The following is a 21,247-nucleotide window of genomic DNA, read 5'->3' as shown; positions in this document are numbered from 1 at the left end:
TAGTCACAAGAATAAACCTCTGTATTGAAAAGAAGAAGCTTGTATGAAAGCCATACAAGAAGAACTTTGGACACGGAAAAATGGTAAGTTAGGATTCAGCAACAGTATCAGCAGATATAGGTCACTTTGATAGTTAGGACTATAGAAGCAATTTGATAACAATTTGAAAAGCAGTTGAATACATAAAATAGGCTTATATAGTGTTAGGGCCCAAGGGGTAGTATGTAATTAGCAATTAAGTATTAGTTAAGTCGTTTAGTTAGTATTAATAAGAGAAGGGGAAATGGTCGAAGGAAGAAAATATTGAGTAAAGAATTGGATTGTTTCATTTTGAGAGAGCAAGCCTCTTGAAAGCTTGTAACGATCTTGTATTTTTCATATTTCTTGGTAATGAAATATGAAGGGGCGTATCATATTCATATAGCAATAGTATTAAGCACGAGTGGGGGAGAAAAAGATACGCAGCGTGCAGTATTTACAAAATTATAGACTAAATTGGGATAAAGAAAATATAGAGAAGCAGGTCACATTCTTTGACTCTTCTTAACTTGTCATGTTTTCACCATCAGATGATAAAATTACGCCAACGACAAGAATATTTATATAAAAATAGGTCAGTAACACTATCTACAGCATATGATACAATACGGAAATCATATCAGTGTCCAGAGTTCATCATATCGCGGTTTATTGAGAACCCTGATTTTTGGGTCTTTTGTTTATGAGCGACAAATGTGGCGCTAAAAAAATACTACCGTGGTGTCGAGGGTAAAAAGGGTAATTCACGTAGGAACGCGGTTGGGCTTTGCATTATTTTAGTGGCAGTAGGGGTGTTTTGGTAAATGCGCGTCGGTGGCTATCAAATTGTTGTAAAGCTATTTTCGCCGGACATAAATGTTATCCCTAGGCCTGCTGCTAAGAATCTATAAAGGCCCAAAAAGCCCATGAAGAGATGGGAATAAAAACGAGCTTGACTCCAACCTCAACGGACCCAAGTCCTCGACCCTCGTCCATTAGTCTGCAGGGCCTCGAGCATCGGCCACAGGCCAATTATGGTGGAGAATCAGCACAACCCTTATTTTACGAATCCCGAGGCCTATAAATATTCAGGTTGACCCGAAACTCGGGCAAAGACTAAAATCATTGGGCATGTCAATTTCACCAAAAAGCCTCAAAATTTATACTCACTCAAAACACTATAAATTCTCAATTATCCATCTCAATCCTACTGATGTTGCGTTTGAGAGGTAAATCGAGACAACGTCTTTGTGTCCCTTTGAACGTGTTTTCTTAATTCTTATTTTTAGGCCATCTCGAATCAAGGACACTTTATCGTTGAAAGTGAAATTGGGATACCGAGTTCAAGATACCTAAGCTCGAACACGGTCACTTGGTCCGGTCTTGAATTGAACCGTTCGCATTTGTAAATCATTATCTAAGAGGGTGGGTCTAATAGTCAGGACCATGAATTATTTCCAAAGGTCTTGGTTTTAAGCCCCGACATCTACCCAACGCTTGTTAGCGTTTCTAGTTACGCTGTGAAGTACTAATCCTAGTTAAATGTACAACATACATTATTATCGAATTTGGTCCGATACGATGTCTAGTACAATATCAAGGAACCTTAAAAAATAAAAATAAAATGTCCGTGTACATAAAACGTCTCAAATGTCATGAGCCCATTGTACAATTTTAGTTTTTGAAGGAACGTGCAAGTGGAGCCCGTGTAGAATAATAGCTCACCAAACCGAAATAAGTTAAATTAACCTAAACAGTTAATTAATTTACTTCGGCATGATTGACTATTTTCTTAATAAAATAAAAATTTGGCTAGAAACTTAAACGAATCTAAAGAATTGACGAGTTATACCAATTCTTCAAATCTTCTCATTAAGGGATATAATTAGTAATGCTTTATAAAATGAGTGAGTTTTTTTCTTTTCAATTCGATATTTTTTTTAATTTTTAATAATTCAATTTGATATCTTGAAAAAGTCTACGACGAATAATAATTACAATTTTCATGTAATAATAATATAATATAAAGTATTGAATTTAATTTATATATGCTGGCTAGAGACATATACATAGAATATGTACTTTTATTTTTATGCTATTATGAAAGAAAAAAAGGTGATCGTACATATACATTGAATATATTAAAGTTAGTACATAGCTTAGCGTAAGAAATCTGGTAAAATATGGCTGGTATATATGAATTTTATTTTGTCAAATATTGAAAATAAGACCGTACAATTTCATGTGTTACTTGTCACATTTTATTAAATTTTTCTTTAGCTTTTCCTTAAATTGGGGTTTTTGTTTACTCAATATTGTCAAAATTTGGAAAAATATGACTCGATGGACTAAAATACCTATAAAGACTAAATTAATTAAAAAAATTATGTTTTTATGGCCCTTCGAAGTATACAGTTGCATCTCGACGCAATAATAACAATAACGGTAGCTGTGGACAATCGTTGATTAAGGGTATTTATGTATAACGAATTATTTTTATCAAATCATATTTTACAAAAAAAAAAAAAAAAAAATCTTTAGCATCTACATCAATATCCTAATATGTGATGTAATTAAGTATTTTTTGTACTACATGTTTAGCAAAATAAATTAAAATCTCGAACTGTACTATCTCTAGTACATTTGAATGACCATGGACTTTTACAATCGTACTTTCAAGCATCGTTTATTATAAACCATAATCAGCTTGAGATATTAAATTATAGTCCATGGTACATCATGCCCCTTGTAGCAATTTAATTGATCCTTAATTATCACGCAAGTAGATCAAATGATATTGTTTACAAAAGTCTATTTTGTTCTTTATAATCTTCTTTTTTTTTTTATTCCATTTATCATTGTCTCTTTGATGGAGGATATAAATCCATATAATCAACATAAGCTATTTCATGGTTTAGCAAAACGAAAAGAAAAACAAGTTATTCCATGGTAAATAATATTAGGCTTGATCTATCGATGTCGCTATGGCAACGAAGATATTGGACATCGAAACACACTTATTTCTGTTAACACACCTCGATTTTCTTCTAGCTATATGCTTAACTTTATACATATATAGATACATATTCTGTCCTTCACTTTGAAAAAGAGTGAACAGTAGTATATATATATATATATATATATATATATATATAAAATTGGGATTTAATGTACCAAGGTAAAAGGGTAAGGTCAACGAGCTAAATGATGAAAGACGACTAGGGCAACAAAATGTCAAACCTTGTCATTACAAGCAACTATGTACCTTTGAAAGTGATAGTGCCTTTCCCCGAGTTATTCTAGCTATATTATACATCTATGATGTTTAATGACTCCATTCGAGGATTTAACAATATATATATACACACACACACACACATACATCAAGAGAGAGAGAGAGAGAGAGAGAGAGAGAGAGAGAGAGAGAGAGAGAGAGAGAGAGAGAGAGAGAGAGAGAGAGAGCTTGGTTGTCAATGTCAAGATTATTACAATTCTCATATGTAATTAGCATATTATGTCTATAATTTAGGCCACGTTGGCAATATTAATATATAATTTATTATAATTTATATTGTAAACACCTTTTGTATTAGAATTTTATACATTAGTGTATTTATACTTCAAACAATGCCTAAGATCAACTATCACCAATTTAATATTTTCTTATGAGATATATAATGTGCTAATAATGTAGAAGTTAAATGCTTACAATTTCTGATTTAGACATTTCATCATGACATATATGGCCGTACTACACAAGATCATATACAAGACGACATTATGAAACTCAATAATCTAGTCGATCGTCCCAAATGAATTTGAAAGCATGTGATGATTTTTCACCACCAATAAGATTGTGATAAGAGCCGGGTTAAAAATTATAAGGAATATAGTTCACTATTGCATAGCTTATTATCTGTTTTTATCTTTTTTAATTCTAGCGGATCCTGATTGATACTAGTGTGGGCTTGTTAGCAGGGTATTTACACTGTATGACGTCAGCTAGAGTTTTTTTCTAGGGTCAGCTGTAATAAAAGGAAGGACTGATCGTAATAGGTCATATATACGGGTCATCTCAAAATTAGGCAAGGTGGTTCTCTTTCAGGAGTACAGTCATTTAGTTGCCAGAATGTCATGAATCCTCTCATTAATTGAAAATGAACAAGAACTAACAAGAAATCATAATATTAATAAATTACTACTCTCATTATCAATTTGCTTTGATATTGAACTCTCATACTTCACGCATCCAATCCAATTTTTGAAATTCGACCCAGGATGAATGAGCCCAAAAAACCAATTTTTCGAAGGGACATGTTAGTAATCTCATATAAAAAATAAACGAGAAATTCATAAGAATTTATAATTATTTCCCTTAATTATAAGATGGAAACTTGTTATAAAATTACGTGTCTAACTAGCTCTTATTCATCGGTATCAACAGAATCTATTGTCTCTTTCAAGGCTTTTGACTTTATTGTAATTGACTAACAAGACACAGTACCCAAACATATGCTTATGTACGATGTCCATGAGCGTGAATCATGCTCGCTCTCGCTGACATCTACACAAGCACAACATAGACACACTAAACTATCTATCTATATATATGTGTATAAATTTGTTCTGATATATCTCACAACATAAATACTACAAAGATATCAATGATGATGAGCAGCTACAAATCAGCCATGAAGCTGAGCTTCCTTTTAGTGTTTGTTGGGTGGCTTATGGTTTGGGTTTTATTGCCAACAAACCGTTACAAATACGAATGGACTCCCAAACTCAACACCGAGCTCGACTCAAAATACTTCAGAGAACAAGGTTTCTATATCTCTCCATTCATGCCTTGATATAGTATTATTACTGTGTATATATGTGTACACACTCTGATTATTGGAATTGTCTTTTTTGTTGCACAGGAAAAAATCTTCTCCTCTTCACATTCCCAATCATGTTTATAGCTTCTCTGAGCTGTGTTTATCTCCATCTTCAGACCAAGAAACCAAAGCCCTCAAGCAGCGTCGTAGCGGTGACTAGTACTGAGAGGAGATTCGCATCGATGAGACGGCCATTGATGGTTAGAGCGCCTCTGGGGATAGTCACGACCGTAGAGCTTTGCTTCACACTCATGTTCGTCGCTCTTTTGGTTTGGTCTCTCTACAATTACTTGTACGTTAGCTTTACCCATCTTCACACCAACATGCATGGAAGGCCCGGAGAGAAAACGTACGTTACCATACACACCTCTTATCTATAAATACATAAGGATTATATATATATACATGCATATGTGTATAATATATATCATTATATTGCAGATGGCAAAGAAAGTTCAGAAGCGTGTCTCTGAGGCTGGGCTACATCGGAAACACGTGCTGGGCGTTTCTCTTCTTTCCGGTGACGAGAGGGTCATCGATTTTGCCTCTTGTGGGTCTCACATCGGAGTCAAGTATAAAGTATCACATTTGGCTTGGACATCTGTCAATGGTTCTATTTGGGTTCCACACACTAGGGTTTATCGTCTACTGGGCAATGACCAATCAAATGGCTGAGGTAACATGAATTTTCAATTATTTAGAGACGCTCTTGTCTGATCTCTTGTCTAATTGCACAGTCCGTCTTTTTCGACTATACAAAACAAAGTTTGATTGCTTTATTTTTTTGTGGCTATGGTTCTTTGATATGGAAAGATATTTGCTTAATGCATGTACGAATTATTTTGACCGTATTGTCTTCACATGCCTTTTTATCTTCTTTTTCCTGCTTTCTAGCTTCCTAATGGAATCTTTTTTTTCCTCTTGTTTGGCTTCACACGGAATTATATAGATCACAAGAGTGATATAAAAATGTGATTAATAATATTCCAATCTTTTTAATAGTTCCCATTTATTGTTTATAAATCTCTATATGTTTGGTGAAATGATGAACTAACTCAATTATTCCAGTTTAAAAAAATTACAACTTATATAATTAAATTGGAGAAAATTAATTCACTAATTAATCATTTTGTTGGGCATGGAATTACAAAAAAATTGTACAGATGCTAGAATGGAGCAGCACATATGTGTCAAACGTGGCAGGAGAGATAGCAATAGTGATAGCTCTAGTGATATGGGTGACTAGCCTCAATAGGGTTAGGCGAAAAATGTTCGAGCTCTTCTTCTACACTCATTACCTCTACACCGTCTACATAATCTTCTACGCATTGCACGTCGGAGCCGCCTACATGTGCATGATATTCCCCGGAATATTCCTCTTCCTCATCGATCGCTACTTGAGGTTCTTGCAATCGCGTGACCGAGCTAGGTTACTATCCGTTCGCCTTCTTCCCGGGGGCGTGGCTGAGCTCAACTTCTCCAAGACCCAAGGTTAGCCCTAGCTAGTAGTAATAAAACTTTGACATGTCATTGTGTATTTTTAATCAAAGAAAGATATTATATATTAGATAATGTGTCATTGGAGAACAAGATAAATACAACATAAACTTTACATTTTCATGGCACATGTTTTTTTTTTTTATTGAAGATAAACTTTCATATCATTATTACTTATCAAATGTGGATCCCACAATGATTATCCGGCCAATCAATTAGGATCCTATGTTCATTTTCTATCTTATTTTACGTCATTCGGATTATATTATGATACGTCATCATTATTTTTATGATCATTTTTATGTGTTTTGTTTAAATAAATTTTTTTTTAAATGTGTAAATTATGACGCATAGAAGAAGAAAGGGTGAGTTAGTTTTTTATTTTTTGGATTCATATATAATGGTACTTTTGTATGTTTAATTTCTATTAATATATATGTTACGAATTAATTGCAGGGTTGTTGTATAATCCGACGAGCATAATGTTCTTAAACGTGCCTATAATATCAAAGTTGCAATGGCACCCATTCACAGTGATTTCAAGCTCTAGTATGGAATCAGACAAACTCAGCATAATCGTGAAAACCGAAGGAAGTTGGTCCCAAAAGCTTTACAAGCATCTCTCGTCCTCTTCCTCACAAGACAATTTACGAGTTTCCGTGGAAGGACCATATGGACCATCTTCTTTCTCATTCCTAAGGTTAATTTACTCTTTTAACCCTAATTTTGACGTGTGACTGATTTCTGTCTTCATATTGACGATTACAAATTTGTCTTTTTTCTAAAACTCCCATTGCAGTCACGAGTCCCTGATCATGGTGAGTGGTGGGAGTGGAATCGCGCCATTTATTTCCATAATCAGAGAGATTCTATTCGAAAGCACGTGCCCCGAAAGTCACGTGCCTAAGATTCATCTCGTTTGCGCTTTCAAGACCTCTGCCGAGCTCACCACGTTGGACCTCTTGCTTCCGATCTCAGGCTCAAACTCGGAACAGATTTCCAAAATTGACCTCCAAATCTCAGCCTACGTGACTCAAGAACAAGAAAATCCCAATACCGAAGCCCAAAAGCCCGTACAGACAATATTCTTTAGGCCCAACCCACTTGACTCTCCGATCTCGGCCACCTTAGGCACAAACAACTGGCTGTGGCTGGGTGCGATCATCGCCTCGTCGTTTGCGTTGTTCCTTGTCGTTTTGGGGCTTGTGACACGTTACTACATTTACCCGTTTGACCAGAAAAACGGTCAACCCTACCACTACTCATTCAGAATCCTTTGGGACATGTTCTTGGTGTGTGCATGCATTTGCCTAGTTTCCAGCGTGGCGTTTCTTCTGAGCAAGAGAAGAAACGCAGTCGAAGGCAACAAGAACCAAATCAATAGCTTCGAAATGGAATCTCCGGCAACGATGATGACGATGTCATCGGATATGGAGCTCGAGAGCCTTCCCAATCAGTCACTGGCTCAAGCAGTTAAAGTGCATTTTGGTGCAAGGCCCGATCTCAAAAGTAATCTCCTATATCTTATTATTAAAGTAACTAAGCCAACAAAATTTAGAGATTTGTTAAATAGTTTACTTTATATCAAATTTAAATAAATAGTTATTATAGTGATGTCGCAATATTTAGACTTTTTTTTAGCATTTCATTTATGCCATTGGAGTCTGATAGTTTATTTACAATTACTAGCGATTATTTACAATTATTAACGTTTTTTATTTTGTTGATAAAATTTCGTGGCTATTTACTTAAAATTTACAAAAAATTGATTATACGAGAAAATTTGAATTTTTATATGACTATATATCTAAAAAGCCCTATTTTTAAGTTCACTATTTTAAATTTTAAAAAAGAACAATTCAACTTATATTTTATTTTTGGATGATAATAATTATTTTTTCAATGTGAGATTCTTAACAAGACTGAGTATTTCTTTGCGTACAGGTATATTGTTCGAGTCGAAAGCTTCTGACGTGGGAGTTTTAGTGTGCGGGCCCGGAAAGATGAGACACGAGGTTGCGAGAATTTGCGCCTCCGGTTTGGCTGATAATTTGCACTTTGAGTCCATTAGTTTTAATTGGTGACCATATGTTTCTGTAATAACGTGAAGTATGAACTATACACTGTAGAATGTAGTAGTGCTATTTGTGTGGGAATTGATATCTCTTATTAATTTTCATAAAATGCGTACTATTAATTTCTACAAGGTCGAATTGTGTGAGTGTTTGCTTTTGTTTTTTGTTTTGTTTTGTTTTTTGTTTTTTGTTTTTTTTTTTTTTTTTTTGCTTTTAACAGAATAATATATGTATAACTAATTATATTTTTGAACAATAAATAAAAACATATTTATACATAATTAACATAACTATTTATTTTTTTAATTTTTCGAAATTATCAGTTGGCACGTGTCTGTTTCATTCATTTAAAAAAAAGTTAATAATGTAACTGTACAAATAGTTAGTCATAGTTTGGTATTATCCCAATTTTCATTGGGCTGCTGAATCACTCGAATGTAATTGAACACACTCATCCAAGTTACTCGCGTCTTCGTGAAATTTTGGTTCCACTTGAACTGACCACAGTCCAAACTAGAGGTTTAGTCACAAGAATAACCCTTTGTATTGAAAAGAATAAGCTTGTATGAAAGCCATACAAGAAGAACTTTTGACACGGAAAAATGGTAAGTTAGGATTCAGCAACAGTATCAGCAGATATAGATCACGTTGATAGTTAGGAGTTGCAACTATGGAAGCAATTTGATAACAATTTGAAAAGCAGTTGAATACATAAAATAGGCTTATAGTGTTAGGGCCCAAGGGGTAGTATGATCAGCAAGTAAGTAGTAGTTAAGTCGTTTAGTTAGTATTAATAAGAGAAGGGGAGATGATAGAAGGAAGAGAATATTGAGTAAAGAATTGGATTGTTTCATTTTGAGAGAACGAGCCTCTTGAAAGCTTGTAACTATCTTGTATTTTTCACATTTCTTGGTAATGAAATATTAAGGGGCGTATCATATTCATATAGAAATAGTATTAAGCGCGAGTGGGGGAGAAAAAGATTTACAAAATTATAGACTAAATTGGGAAAAAAGAAAATATAGAGAAACAGGTCACATTCTTCGACTCTTCTTAACTTATCATGTTTTCACCATCAGATGTCAGTAACACTATCTACAGCATATGATACAATATGGAAATCATATCAGTGTCCAGAGTTCATCATATCGCGGTTTATTGAGAACTCTGATTTTTTGGTCTTTTGTTTATAAGCGACAAATGTGGCGCTAAAAAAAATATGACTTGGACCGGCGACTTCCTTAACACCTATAGAGAAGCCAACATCTTCTCGGCTTCGGCGGGCTGCAACTCTGGGAATCGCAGGTGGGATCCGCCTCCTCCGGGTGTGGTCTCTATTTGTGTGGACGCTGCCATTGACGACCACCGGAGGGGTGGTTAGGGATGAGAAGGGATTTGTGATTGCCTCAGAGATCTCTACTCGGAACGTTCACCTTTCTCCCGCCCTTGCGGAAGCTACGGCTATCCTAAGAGGCTTATCCCTGGCTATCTTCCATGGATTCAACCGGGTGGTGCTTGAGTCGGATTGTCTTGAAGTTGTGCGTGCGATTAAAAGCGACATGGTCCCGGCTACGGTACTCGGCGTCATTTTGCACGACATCAAGGTTCTCCTTCCCTTCTTCTCTGGTTTTGAGATTAATTTCCTTCCTAGATCTTGTAATACCGTGGCGCATATTCTTGCTCAGTTTTCTCTTAGTTTTGACTCGGATGTTCGTTGGGAGGGGGTTGTCCCTCCTTGCGCACTGCGAGATGTTCTTAGAGACCAATCTTATGCTTTGTAACCACGGTATTCCTCCGCCATATGTGAGGGTTGATTAATGATAAGTTCGTCGTGGTGCCGCCCACGTTTCTCAAAAAAAATAAAAATACTACGTGGTGTCGAGGGTAAAAAGGGTAATTCGCGTTGGGCTTTGCATTATTTTAGTGGCAATGGGGGTGTTTTGGTAAATGCGCGTCGGTGGCTATCAAATTGTTGTAAAGCTATTTTCGCCGGACATAAATGTTATCCCTAGGCCTGCTGCTAAGAATCTATAAAGAAGGCCCAAAAAGCCCATGAAGAGATGGGAATAAAAACGAGCTCGACTCCAACCTCAATGGACCCAAGTCTTCGACCCTCGTCCATTAGCTTGCAGGGCCTCGAGCATCGGACACAGGTCAATTATGGTGGAGAATCAGCGCAACCCTTACTTTACGAATCCCGAGGCCTATAAATATTCAGTTTGACCCGAAACTCGGGCAATGACTTTTCGTGTACAAAAAATGCTACTAAAATCAGTGGGCATGTCGGTTTCACTAAAAGGCCTTAAAATTTATACTCACTCAAAACACTATAAATTCTCAATTATCTATCTCAATCCTACTAATGTTGAGCGTTGAAGAGGTAAACCGAGACAACGTATCTGTGTCCTTTTGAACATTTTTTTTTTTCAGGCCATCTCGAATGAAGGACACTTCATCGTTGAAAGTGAAATCGGGATACCGAGTTCAAGACACCTAGGCTCGAATGCGGTCACTTGGTCCGATTTTGAATCGAACCGTTCGCATTTGTAAATCATTATCTAAAAACGAGCGACAACATCAAGTTTTATTATCTATGTGTAGTTCTAATGTACTACGTATCTAAGAGGGTGGGTCTAATAGTCAGGACCTTAAATTATTTCCAAAGGTCTTGGTTTTAAGCCCCGACATCTACCCAACGATTGTTAGTGTTTCTAGTTATGCTGTGAAGTACTAATCCTAGTTAAATGTACATCATACATTATTATCAAATTTGGTCCGATACGATATCTAGTACAATATTAAGGAACCTTGAAAAATAAAATAAAAAAGTCCATGTACGAAAAACGTCTCAAATGTCATGAGCCTAGTGTACAATTTTAGTTTTTGAAGGAACGTGCAAGTGGAGCAAATTGTTAATGGTATATTGTTTTCTAATTAACTTGAACTCGTATGTCTATTATCTCAGTGCTACTCGTTGAGTATAATCAAAGTTTGGTTGTTTTTTTTTTTTTTTTTACGGTTATTATTTTTGCATTGCCTCGAACCGTAGTCCAATAAACCACCGGAATTTTAAAAAATAGCTAAGATTTATTTTATTATGAAAGTAATCTACTAAATCAAAATAAGTTAATTTAATTTACTTAGGAAAATAACTCGAACCGAAATAAATTAAATTGATTTAAACAGTTAATTAATTTATTTCAGCATGATGGACTATTTTCTTAATAAAATGAAACTTTGGTTAAAAACTTAAATGAATCTAATGAATTGGCGAGTTATAACAAACTCTTCAAATCTTCTCATTAAGGAATATAATTAGTAATGCTTTATAAAATGAGCGAGTTTTTTTCTTTTCAATTCGATATTTTTTTTATTTTTAATAATTCAATTTGATGTCTTGAAAAAGTCTACGATGAATAATAATTAAAATCTTCATGTAATAATAATATAATATAAAGTATTGAATTTAATTTATATATGCATTTGTCTTAATTTATTTGGCTAGAGACATATACATAGAATATGTATACTTTTATTTTTATGCTATTATGAAAAAAAGGTGATCGTACATATACATCGAATATATTAAAGTTGTACATAGCTTAGCGTAAGAAATCTGGTAAAATATGACTGGTATATATGAATTTTATTTCGTCAAATATTGAAAATAAGACCGTACAATTTCATGTGTTACTTGTCACATTTTATAATCCTTATATATGCATTCGTTAGCATATGAAATTTGAAAAAAATGACTCATAAGTCATTAAATTGGGGTTTTTTTTACTCAATATTGTCAAAATATGGAAACATATGACTCGATGGACTAAAATACCTATAAAGACTAAATTAATTAAAAAAAATTATGTTTTTATGGCCCTTCAAAGTATACAGTTGTATAACAAATTATTTTTATCAAATTTCTGTTCGAGATTGTTAAGCGGAAATCAAATTTCATGTAGTTATGCATCATATTTTACAAAAAAAAAAAAAAAAAAAAAAATCTTTAGCATCTACATTAATATCCTAATGTGTGATGTATCTCGAACTGTACTATCTCTAGTACATTTGAATGACCATGGACTTTTACAATTGTACTTTGAAGCATCGTTTATTATAAACCATAGTCAGCTTGAGATATTAAATTAGTCCATGGTACATGCCCCTTGTAGCAATTTAATTGATCCTTAATTATCACGCAAGTAGATCAAATGATATTGTTTACAAAAGTCTATTTTGTTCTTTACATTTATAATCTTCTTTTTTTTATTCCATTTATCATTGTCTCTTTGATGGAGTATAAATCCATATAATCAACATAAGCTATTTCATGGTTTAGCAAAACGAAAAGAAAAACAAGTTATTCCATGGTAAATAATATTACGCTTGATTTATCGATGTCGCTGTGGCAACGAAGATATTGGACATCGAAACACACTTATTTCTGACAACACACCTCGATTTTCTTCTAGCTATATGCTTAACTTTTACCATACATAGATACATATTGTGTCCTTCACTTTGAAAAAGAGTGAACACGAAGCCAGCTTTAATTGAGGGGGGCTTTAGCCCCCCTCAATTTTTTTTTTTTTTTTTTTTTGTATTTTTTACCCACTTTTCATTTTTTTTATAATTTTTTATCTTTAAAATTTACAAATTAGCCCCTCCTATTTTTTTTTTTACAAATTAGCCTCCCTAAATAGAAATCCTGGCTTCGTCCCTGAGTATATATATATATATATATATATATATATATATATATATATATATATATATATATATATATATATATATATATATATATAAATATAATTGGGATGTAATGTACCAAGGTAAAAGGGTAAGGTCAACGAGCTAAATGATGAAAGACGACTAGGGCAACAAAATGTCAAACCTTATCATTACAAGCAACTATGTACCTTTAAAAGATAGTGCCTTTCCCCGAGTTATTCTAGCTATATTATACATCTATGATGTTTAATGACTCCATTCGAGGATTTAACAACACACACACACACACACACACACATATATATATATATATATATATATATATATATATAGAGAGAGAGAGAGAGAGAGAGAGAGAGAGAGAGAGAGAGAGAGAGAGAGAGAGCATTGGTTGTCAATGTCGTTATTATTACGATTCTCATATGTAACTAGCATATTATGTCTATAATTTGGGCCAAGTTGGCAATATTGATATATAATTAATTATAATTTATATTGTAAATACCTTTTGTATGAGAATTTTATACATTAGTGAATTTATATTTCAAACAATACCTAAGATCAACTATCACCAATTTAATATTTTCTTATCAGATATATAGTGTGCTAATAATGTAGAAGTTAAATGCTTACAATTTCCGATTTAGACAATTCATCATTACATATATGGCCGTACTACACAAGATCATATACAAGACGACATTATGAATCTCAATAATCTAGTCGATCGTCCCACCTGAATTTAGAAGCATGTGATGATTTTCACCACCAATAAGATTGTGATAAGAGCCGGGTTAAAAATTATAAGGAATATAGTTCACTATTGCATAGCTTATTATCTGTTTTTATCTTCTTCTTTTTTTCTTTTTTTTTTTTTTTTCTTTTTTCTTTTTTTTTTTAATTCTAGTGGATCCTGATTGATACTAGTGTGGGCTTGTTAACAGAGTATATTACCATCCTTTACACTGTATGACGTCAGCTAGAGTTTCTTCTAGGGTCAGCTGTAATAAAAGGAGGGACTGAGGTAATAGGTCATATATATACCGGTCATCTCAAAAGGCAAGGTGGTTCTCTTTCAGGAGTACAGATTTTCTTTTGCTCTATTAATTCTTCTTTCTTATTTGATTTCGAGTACAAGTTCTATAAGATTGCGTCATTAACTTGCTAGAATGTCATGAATTCTATCATTAACTGAAAGTGAACAAGAATTTGTAATTTTAATAAATTACTACTCTCATTATCAATCGGCTTTGAGATAAAACTCTCATACTATTCACACATCTTATCATAAGCACCCTGGATGAATGAGCACAAAAAACCAATTTTTTGAAGGGACATGTTAGTAATCTCATATAAAAAAAATAAACGAGAAATCCATAAGAATTTATAATAATTTCCCTTAATTATAAGATGGAAACTTATTATAAAATTACGTGTCTAACTAGCTCTTATTATTCATCGGTATCAACAGAATCTATTGTCTCTTTCAAGGCTTTTGACTTTATTGTAATTGACTAACAAGACACAGTACCCAAACATATGCTTATGTACGATGTCCATGAGCGTGAATCATGCTCGCTCTCGCTGACATCTACACAAGCACAACATAGACACACTAAACTATCTATCTATATATATGTGTATAAATTTGTTCTGATATATCTCACAACATAAATACTACAAAGATATCAATGATGATGAGCAGCTACAAATCAGCCATGAAGCTGAGCTTCCTTTTAGTGTTTGTTGGGTGGCTAATGGTTTGGGTTTTATTGCCAACAAACCGTTACAAATACGAATGGACTCCCAAACTCAACACCGAGCTCGACTCAAAATACTTCAGAGAACAAGGTTTCTATATCTCTCCATTCATGCCTTGATATAGTATTATTACTGTGTATATATGTGTACACACTCTGATTATTGGAATTGTCTTTTTTGTTGCACAGGAAAAAATCTTCTCCTCTTCACATTCCCAATCATGTTTATAGCTTCTCTGAGCTGTGTTTATCTCCATCTTCAGACCAAGAAACCAAAGCCCTCAAGCAGCGTCGTAGCGGTGACTAGTACTGAGAGGAGATTCGCATCGATGAGACGGCCATTGATGGTTAGAGCGCCTCTGGGGATAGTCACGACCGTAGAGCTTTGCTTCACACTCATGTTCGTCGCTCTTTTAGTTTGGTCTCTCTACAATTACTTGTACGTTAGCTTTACCCATCTTCACACCAACATGCATGGAAGGCCCGGAGAGAAAACGTACGTTACCATACACACCTCTTATCTATAAATACATAAGGATTATATATATATACATGCATATGTGTATAATATATATCATTATATTGCAGATGGCAAAGAAAGTTCAGAAGCGTGTCTCTGAGGCTGGGCTACATCGGAAACACGTGCTGGGCGTTTCTCTTCTTTCCGGTGACGAGAGGGTCATCGATTTTGCCTCTTGTGGGTCTCACATCGGAGTCGAGTATAAAGTACCACATTTGGCTTGGACATCTGTCAATGGTTCTATTTGGCTTCCACACACTAGGGTTTATCGTCTACTGGGCAATGACCAATCAAGTGGCTGAGGTAACATGAATTTTCAATTATTTACAGACGCTCTTGTCTGATCTCTTGTCTAATTGCACAGTCCGTCTTTTTCGACTATACAAAACAAAGTTTGATGGCTTTATTTTTTTGTGGCTATGGTTCTTTGATATGGAAAGATATTTTCTTAATGCATGTACGAATTATTTTGACCATATTGTCTTCACATGCCTTTTTATCTTCTTTTTCTTGCTTTCTAGCTTCCTAATGGAATCTTTTTTTTCCTCTTGTTTGGCTTCACACGGAATTATATAGATCAAAAGAGTGATATAAAAATGTGATTAATAATATTCCAATCTTTTTAATAGTTCCCATTTATTGTTTATAAATCTCTATATGTTTGGTGAAATGATGAACTAACTCAATTATTCCAGTTTAAAAAAATTACAACTTATATAATTAAATTAGAGAAAATTAATTCACTAATTAATCATTTTGTTGGGCATGGAATTACAAAAAAATTGTACAGATGCTAGAATGGAGCAGCACATATGTGTCAAACGTGGCAGGAGAGATAGCAATAGTGATAGCTCTAGTGATATGGGTGACTAGCCTCAATAGGGTTAGGCGAAAAATGTTCGAGCTCTTCTTCTACACTCATTACCTCTACACGGTCTACATAATCTTTTACGCATTGCACGTCGGAGTCGCCTACATGTGCATGATATTCCCCGGAATATTCCTCTTCCTCATCGATCGCTACTTGAGGTTCTTGCAATCGCGTGACCGAGCTAGGTTACTATCCGTTCGCCTTCTTCCCGGGGGCGTGGCTGAGCTCAACTTCTCCAAGACCCAAGGTTAGCCCTAGCCAGTAGTAATAAAATTTTGGCATGTCATTGTGTATTTTTAATCAAAGAAAAATATTATATATTAAATAATGTGTCGTTGGAGAACAAGATAAATACAACATAAACTTTACATTTTCATGGCACATGTTTTTTTTTTTATTGAACTTTCATATCATTATTACTTATCAAATGTGGATCCCACAATGATTATCCGGCCAATCAATTAGGATCCTATGTTCATTTTCTATCTTATTTTACGTCATTCGGATTAAATTATGATACGTCATCATTATTTTTATGATCATTTTTATGTGTTTTGTTTAAAATTTTTTTTTAAATGTGTAAATTATGACGCATAGAAGAAGAAAGGGTGAGTTAGTTTTTTTTTTTTTTTTTAGATTCATAAACAATGGTACTTTTGTATGTTTAATTTCTATTAATATATATGTTACGAATTAATTGCAGGGTTGTTGTATAATCCGACGAGCATAATGTTCTTAAACGTGCCTATAATATCAAAGTTGCAATGGCACCCATTCACAGTGATTTCAAGCTCTAGTATGGAATCAGACAAACTCAGCGTAATCGTGAAAACCGAAGGAAGTTGGTCCCAAAAGCTTTACAAGCATCTCTCGTCCTCTTCCTCACAAGACAATTTACGAGTTTCCGTGGAAGGACCATATGGACCATCTTCTTTCTCATTCCTAAGGTTAATTTACTCTTTTAACCCTAATTTTGACGTGTGACTGATTTCTGTCTTCATATTGACGATTAAAAATTTGTCTTTTTTCTAAAACTCTCAATGCAGTCACGAGTCCCTGATCATGGTGAGTGGTGGGAGTGGAATCGCGCCATTTATTTCCATAATCAGAGAGATTCTATTCGAAAGCACGTGCCCCAAAAGTCACGTGCCTAAGATTCATCTCGTTTGCGCTTTCAAGACCTCGGCCGAGCTCACCACGTTGGACCTCTTGCTTCCGATCTCAGGCTCAAACTCCGAACAGATTTCCAAAATTGACCTCCAAATCTCAGCCTACGTGACTCAAGAACAAGAAAATCCCAATACCGAAGCCCAAAAGCCCGTACAGACAATATTCTTTAGGCCCAACCCACTTGACTCTCCGATCTCGGCAACCTTAGGCACAAACAACTGGCTGTGGCTGGGTGCGATCATTGCCTCGTCGTTTGCATTGTTCCTTGTCGTTTTGGGGCTTGTGACACGTTACTACATTTACCCATTTGACCAGAAAAACGGTCAACCCTACCACTACTCATTCAGAATCCTTTGGGACATGTTCTTGGTGTGTGCATGCATTTGCCTAGTTTCCAGCGTGGCGTTTCTTCTGAGCAAGAGAAGAAACACAATAGAAGGCAATAAGAACCAAATCAATAGCTTCGAAATGGAATCTCCGGCTACGACGATGACGATGTCATCGGATATGGAGCTCGAGAGCCTTCCCAGTCAGTCACTGGCTCAAGCAGTTAAAGTGCATTTTGGTGCAAGGCCCGATCTCAAAAGTAATCTCCTATATCTTATTATTAAAGTAACTAAGCCAACAAAATTTAGAGATTTGTTAAATAGTTTATTTTATATCAAATTTAAATAAATAGTTATTATAGTGATATCGCAATATTTAGACTTTTTTTTAGCATTTCATTTATGCCATTGGAGTCTGATAGTTTAGTTACAATTACTAACGATTATTTACAATTATTAACGTTTTTTATTTTGTTAATAAAATTTCGTAGCTATTTACTTAAAATTTACAAAAAATTGATTGTACGAGAAAATTTGAATTTTTATATGACTATATATCTAAAAAGCCCTATTTTTAAGTTCACTATTTTAAATTTTAAAAAAGAACAATTCAACTTATATTTTATTTTTGGATGATAATAATTATTTTTTCAATGTGAGATTCTTAACAAGACTGAGTATTTCTTTGCGTACAGGTATATTGTTCGAGTCGAAAGCTTCTGACGTGGGAGTTTTGGTGTGCGGGCCCGGAAAGATGAGACACGAGGTTGCGAGAATTTGCGCCTCCGGTTTGGCTGATAATTTGCACTTTGAGTCCATTAGTTTTAATTGGTGACCATATGTTTCTGTAATAACGTGAAGTATGAACTATACACTGTAGAATGTAGTAGTGCTATTTGTGGGAATTGATATCTCTTATTAATTTTCATAAAATGCGTACTATTAATTTCTACAAGGTCGAATTGTGTGAGTGTTTGCTTTTGTTTTTTGTTTTGTTTTGTTTTTTGTTTTTTGTTTGTTTGTTTTTTTTTTTTTTTTTTTTTTTTTTTTTTGCTTTTAACAGAATAATATGGTCAAGTTGTATCTGTATCATAACAGCAATACTGTGAAGTTATATCTCCTTGTCTATATCAATTATCAAAGACTCAGTAAGGAGACAGACAAAGCGCAAAGGAGAGTGAAGTAAATAATTATTTTTATGACATATATGGAAGATAGATCACACTCATTGCACTTTTCACAAAGTAAAATATTTGACTATAGATATAAGGTAATGTAAATGAAATTAATTAAAGTTTGAGATCCAATTAAAACAAGAATTCTCAAGCACTCTCTCCCTATTTTTAGTTGTGGCTTCTTTTGCACCAGTAGTCCCTGAATGTTTCAGGTTATTATTTGTGGCACACTAAAAATAAAATTAGTCCTACAAGTTTCAAATATTAGCTTATGTATGTATCAGTTTTCCTAAATTCCGTCCGAGATATATTTCACGGAAAGAGGCATTCGCTTATGACATATTTTTTAATGGCTTCTTAGTTATTTTGACAGTTTAACAGAAGCTATATGAATTCTAATGTATCAATGATGGTTCCTAATATTAAAAATTTATCTAAAGATGTATTGTAAGTTTGTAACATTGAATGTATAAGCAAGGTAACGGACGATGACTTTCTTCGATCCAAAAAAAAAAAAACTGACGATGACTTTCGACCTTATTATAATTAGTTATTGCTAGCTGATGTAAGAAGTTTTTTCTGAATAATTATTTATTTATTCTTTTTCTTCTTGGAGAATGTAGTACAAAGTGGATAAAATATGAAATTAGCTTTTTGTACTATCAAGATTATTAGTCACTTTATTTTTTGTTATTCCATCTAAGAACTAAAAGATTTAAGCGTCATTTTTATTTTCCTACGTAATCGGTAATTATGACGTATCTATAATAACCAATCATCTTTTGTCAAAGTTTTTTTTTAAAATGATTTAAAGCAACAACAAAAAAATTAAGAAACATAATATAGCTACGCTGTAGCCAGCTAACATAGTAGACTATTAAGTGAATTTAGGAGGCATAAAATATACTTTTATTGATATTTGTAGTACTAATGTACTACGTTTATTGCGAAATTTTGCATGTGTACTATCTTTAGTACAATATAGAGAACCTCAAATAATCTAAAAATGCTGTATGTATATAAACTCAGGTGTCACTGGCCTAGTGGTGCAAGTGGTGCATATTAACATTAAATCGCATGTCTATTCTGTTAATGGTATAATCTAATATTCGCTCTTTTGAAAAGATGCATGATGAATAATAATTACAATATTCATATAGTAATATATAGCATTTTATTTAAGTAATTAATCATTACGTACGTTTTAATTTGGCGAAAGACATTAAAATTTTCTTTACGTTGAATTAACTTTTAATTAATAAGTCTACGTAAAAAAGGGAGAATTTCAATGAAAACAAAAATTTATATGCACAAATGATATGCGAAAAATATATTAATCAATCCAGATGCGATCGAGTTTTCAGAAAACAGATATCCCATTATAATCTTAAGGTTAGGGTTTGTCGTTAGCGCCTAGGATTAAGGAAGTAATTTATTGTTTCTTGTATTTATGTATATTCTTTTTTGTAAGGATCTCATGAGAGAGATGAACAGCCTTGTAAATCATTATAAAATCATAGATTATTCATCTCATCAAGAATTGGTTCTGGAATTCAGTGATACTTAATATTTGGTATCAAGAGTGGAACAAGCTCAAACTGTTGTGGCAATCATAAAATCCAACTCAATAAAAATAATCCAAAAACCTATTATCTTGACTCTTGAGGGGGCATTTCAAAGATCTCACATCGTAAAGAGGAAAATGCTTAGCAAAGTTTATAAGCACATGAGCTCCTTTTTATTACATACCATTTCCAGGTAACTACAGTATATCTGTATCTATGTTTGAGTTTAAAAATTGCAATTTGATTATCATAAAATAAAAAATTTAAAGCTTTGCTGATCTTATATATTTTCAACAAAGTATTAATAAATCATAATAATGTATATAGTTGTCTTTTTATTTAATCTATATGAGCACTCTCACTTAAATTTATAAAAATTACATCACATTAATATATCTTGAATTGGACTCAGAACACCAGAAATATACCTTACGTTTAAAATCTTGGAATAGCTTACAAGCCCAATATTTGGACACAAATACCTTTGAAATTATACTTTTTATACTTACTACATAAAGCTAAACGTTACTTTGCTTTTTGCGAACATTATTTCTCCTCTTTCGTCACTAACGAGTTTGAGAATGACTTCGACGGAGGCTTAAAATAAGGATTTAGAATGAGGTAGTTTTAGAATAAAATAAAATGGTCCATTAGATATA

The 21,247-nt window shown here is 33.7% G+C and overlaps 2 protein-coding genes across 2 annotated transcripts; both read left to right on the top strand.

The window, feature by feature from the left end:
* Positions 1-4,530: 4,530 nt before the first annotated feature.
* On the top strand, positions 4,531-8,645 carry LOC149380187 (ferric reduction oxidase 4-like). The gene is made up of 7 exons (XM_089602471.1): positions 4,531-4,842; positions 4,941-5,247; positions 5,340-5,574; positions 6,062-6,389; positions 6,852-7,095; positions 7,195-7,904; positions 8,340-8,645. Exons 1-7 carry the CDS (start codon positions 4,683-4,685, stop codon positions 8,477-8,479), a joined length of 2,124 nt encoding a protein of 707 aa, XP_089458597.1. The 5' UTR covers positions 4,531-4,682; the 3' UTR covers positions 8,480-8,645.
* Positions 8,646-14,748: 6,103 nt separating this feature from the next.
* On the top strand, positions 14,749-19,023 carry LOC149380186 (ferric reduction oxidase 4-like). Its single transcript, XM_089602504.1, has 7 exons — positions 14,749-15,052; positions 15,151-15,457; positions 15,550-15,784; positions 16,272-16,599; positions 17,056-17,299; positions 17,399-18,108; positions 18,544-19,023. Exons 1-7 carry the CDS (start codon positions 14,893-14,895, stop codon positions 18,681-18,683), a joined length of 2,124 nt encoding a protein of 707 aa, XP_089458630.1. The 5' UTR covers positions 14,749-14,892; the 3' UTR covers positions 18,684-19,023.
* The last annotated feature ends 2,224 nt before the right edge of the window (positions 19,024-21,247 follow it).

This window comes from Urtica dioica, chromosome 12, assembly GCF_054948205.1.
Source record: "Urtica dioica subsp. dioica isolate 48M chromosome 12, U.dioica_male_clone48M_v1_H2, whole genome shotgun sequence".
NCBI lineage: Eukaryota > Viridiplantae > Streptophyta > Magnoliopsida > Rosales > Urticaceae > Urtica > Urtica dioica.
Note: the sequence above shows the minus strand (reverse complement) of the source record. Positions and strands in the feature narration are given on the sequence as shown.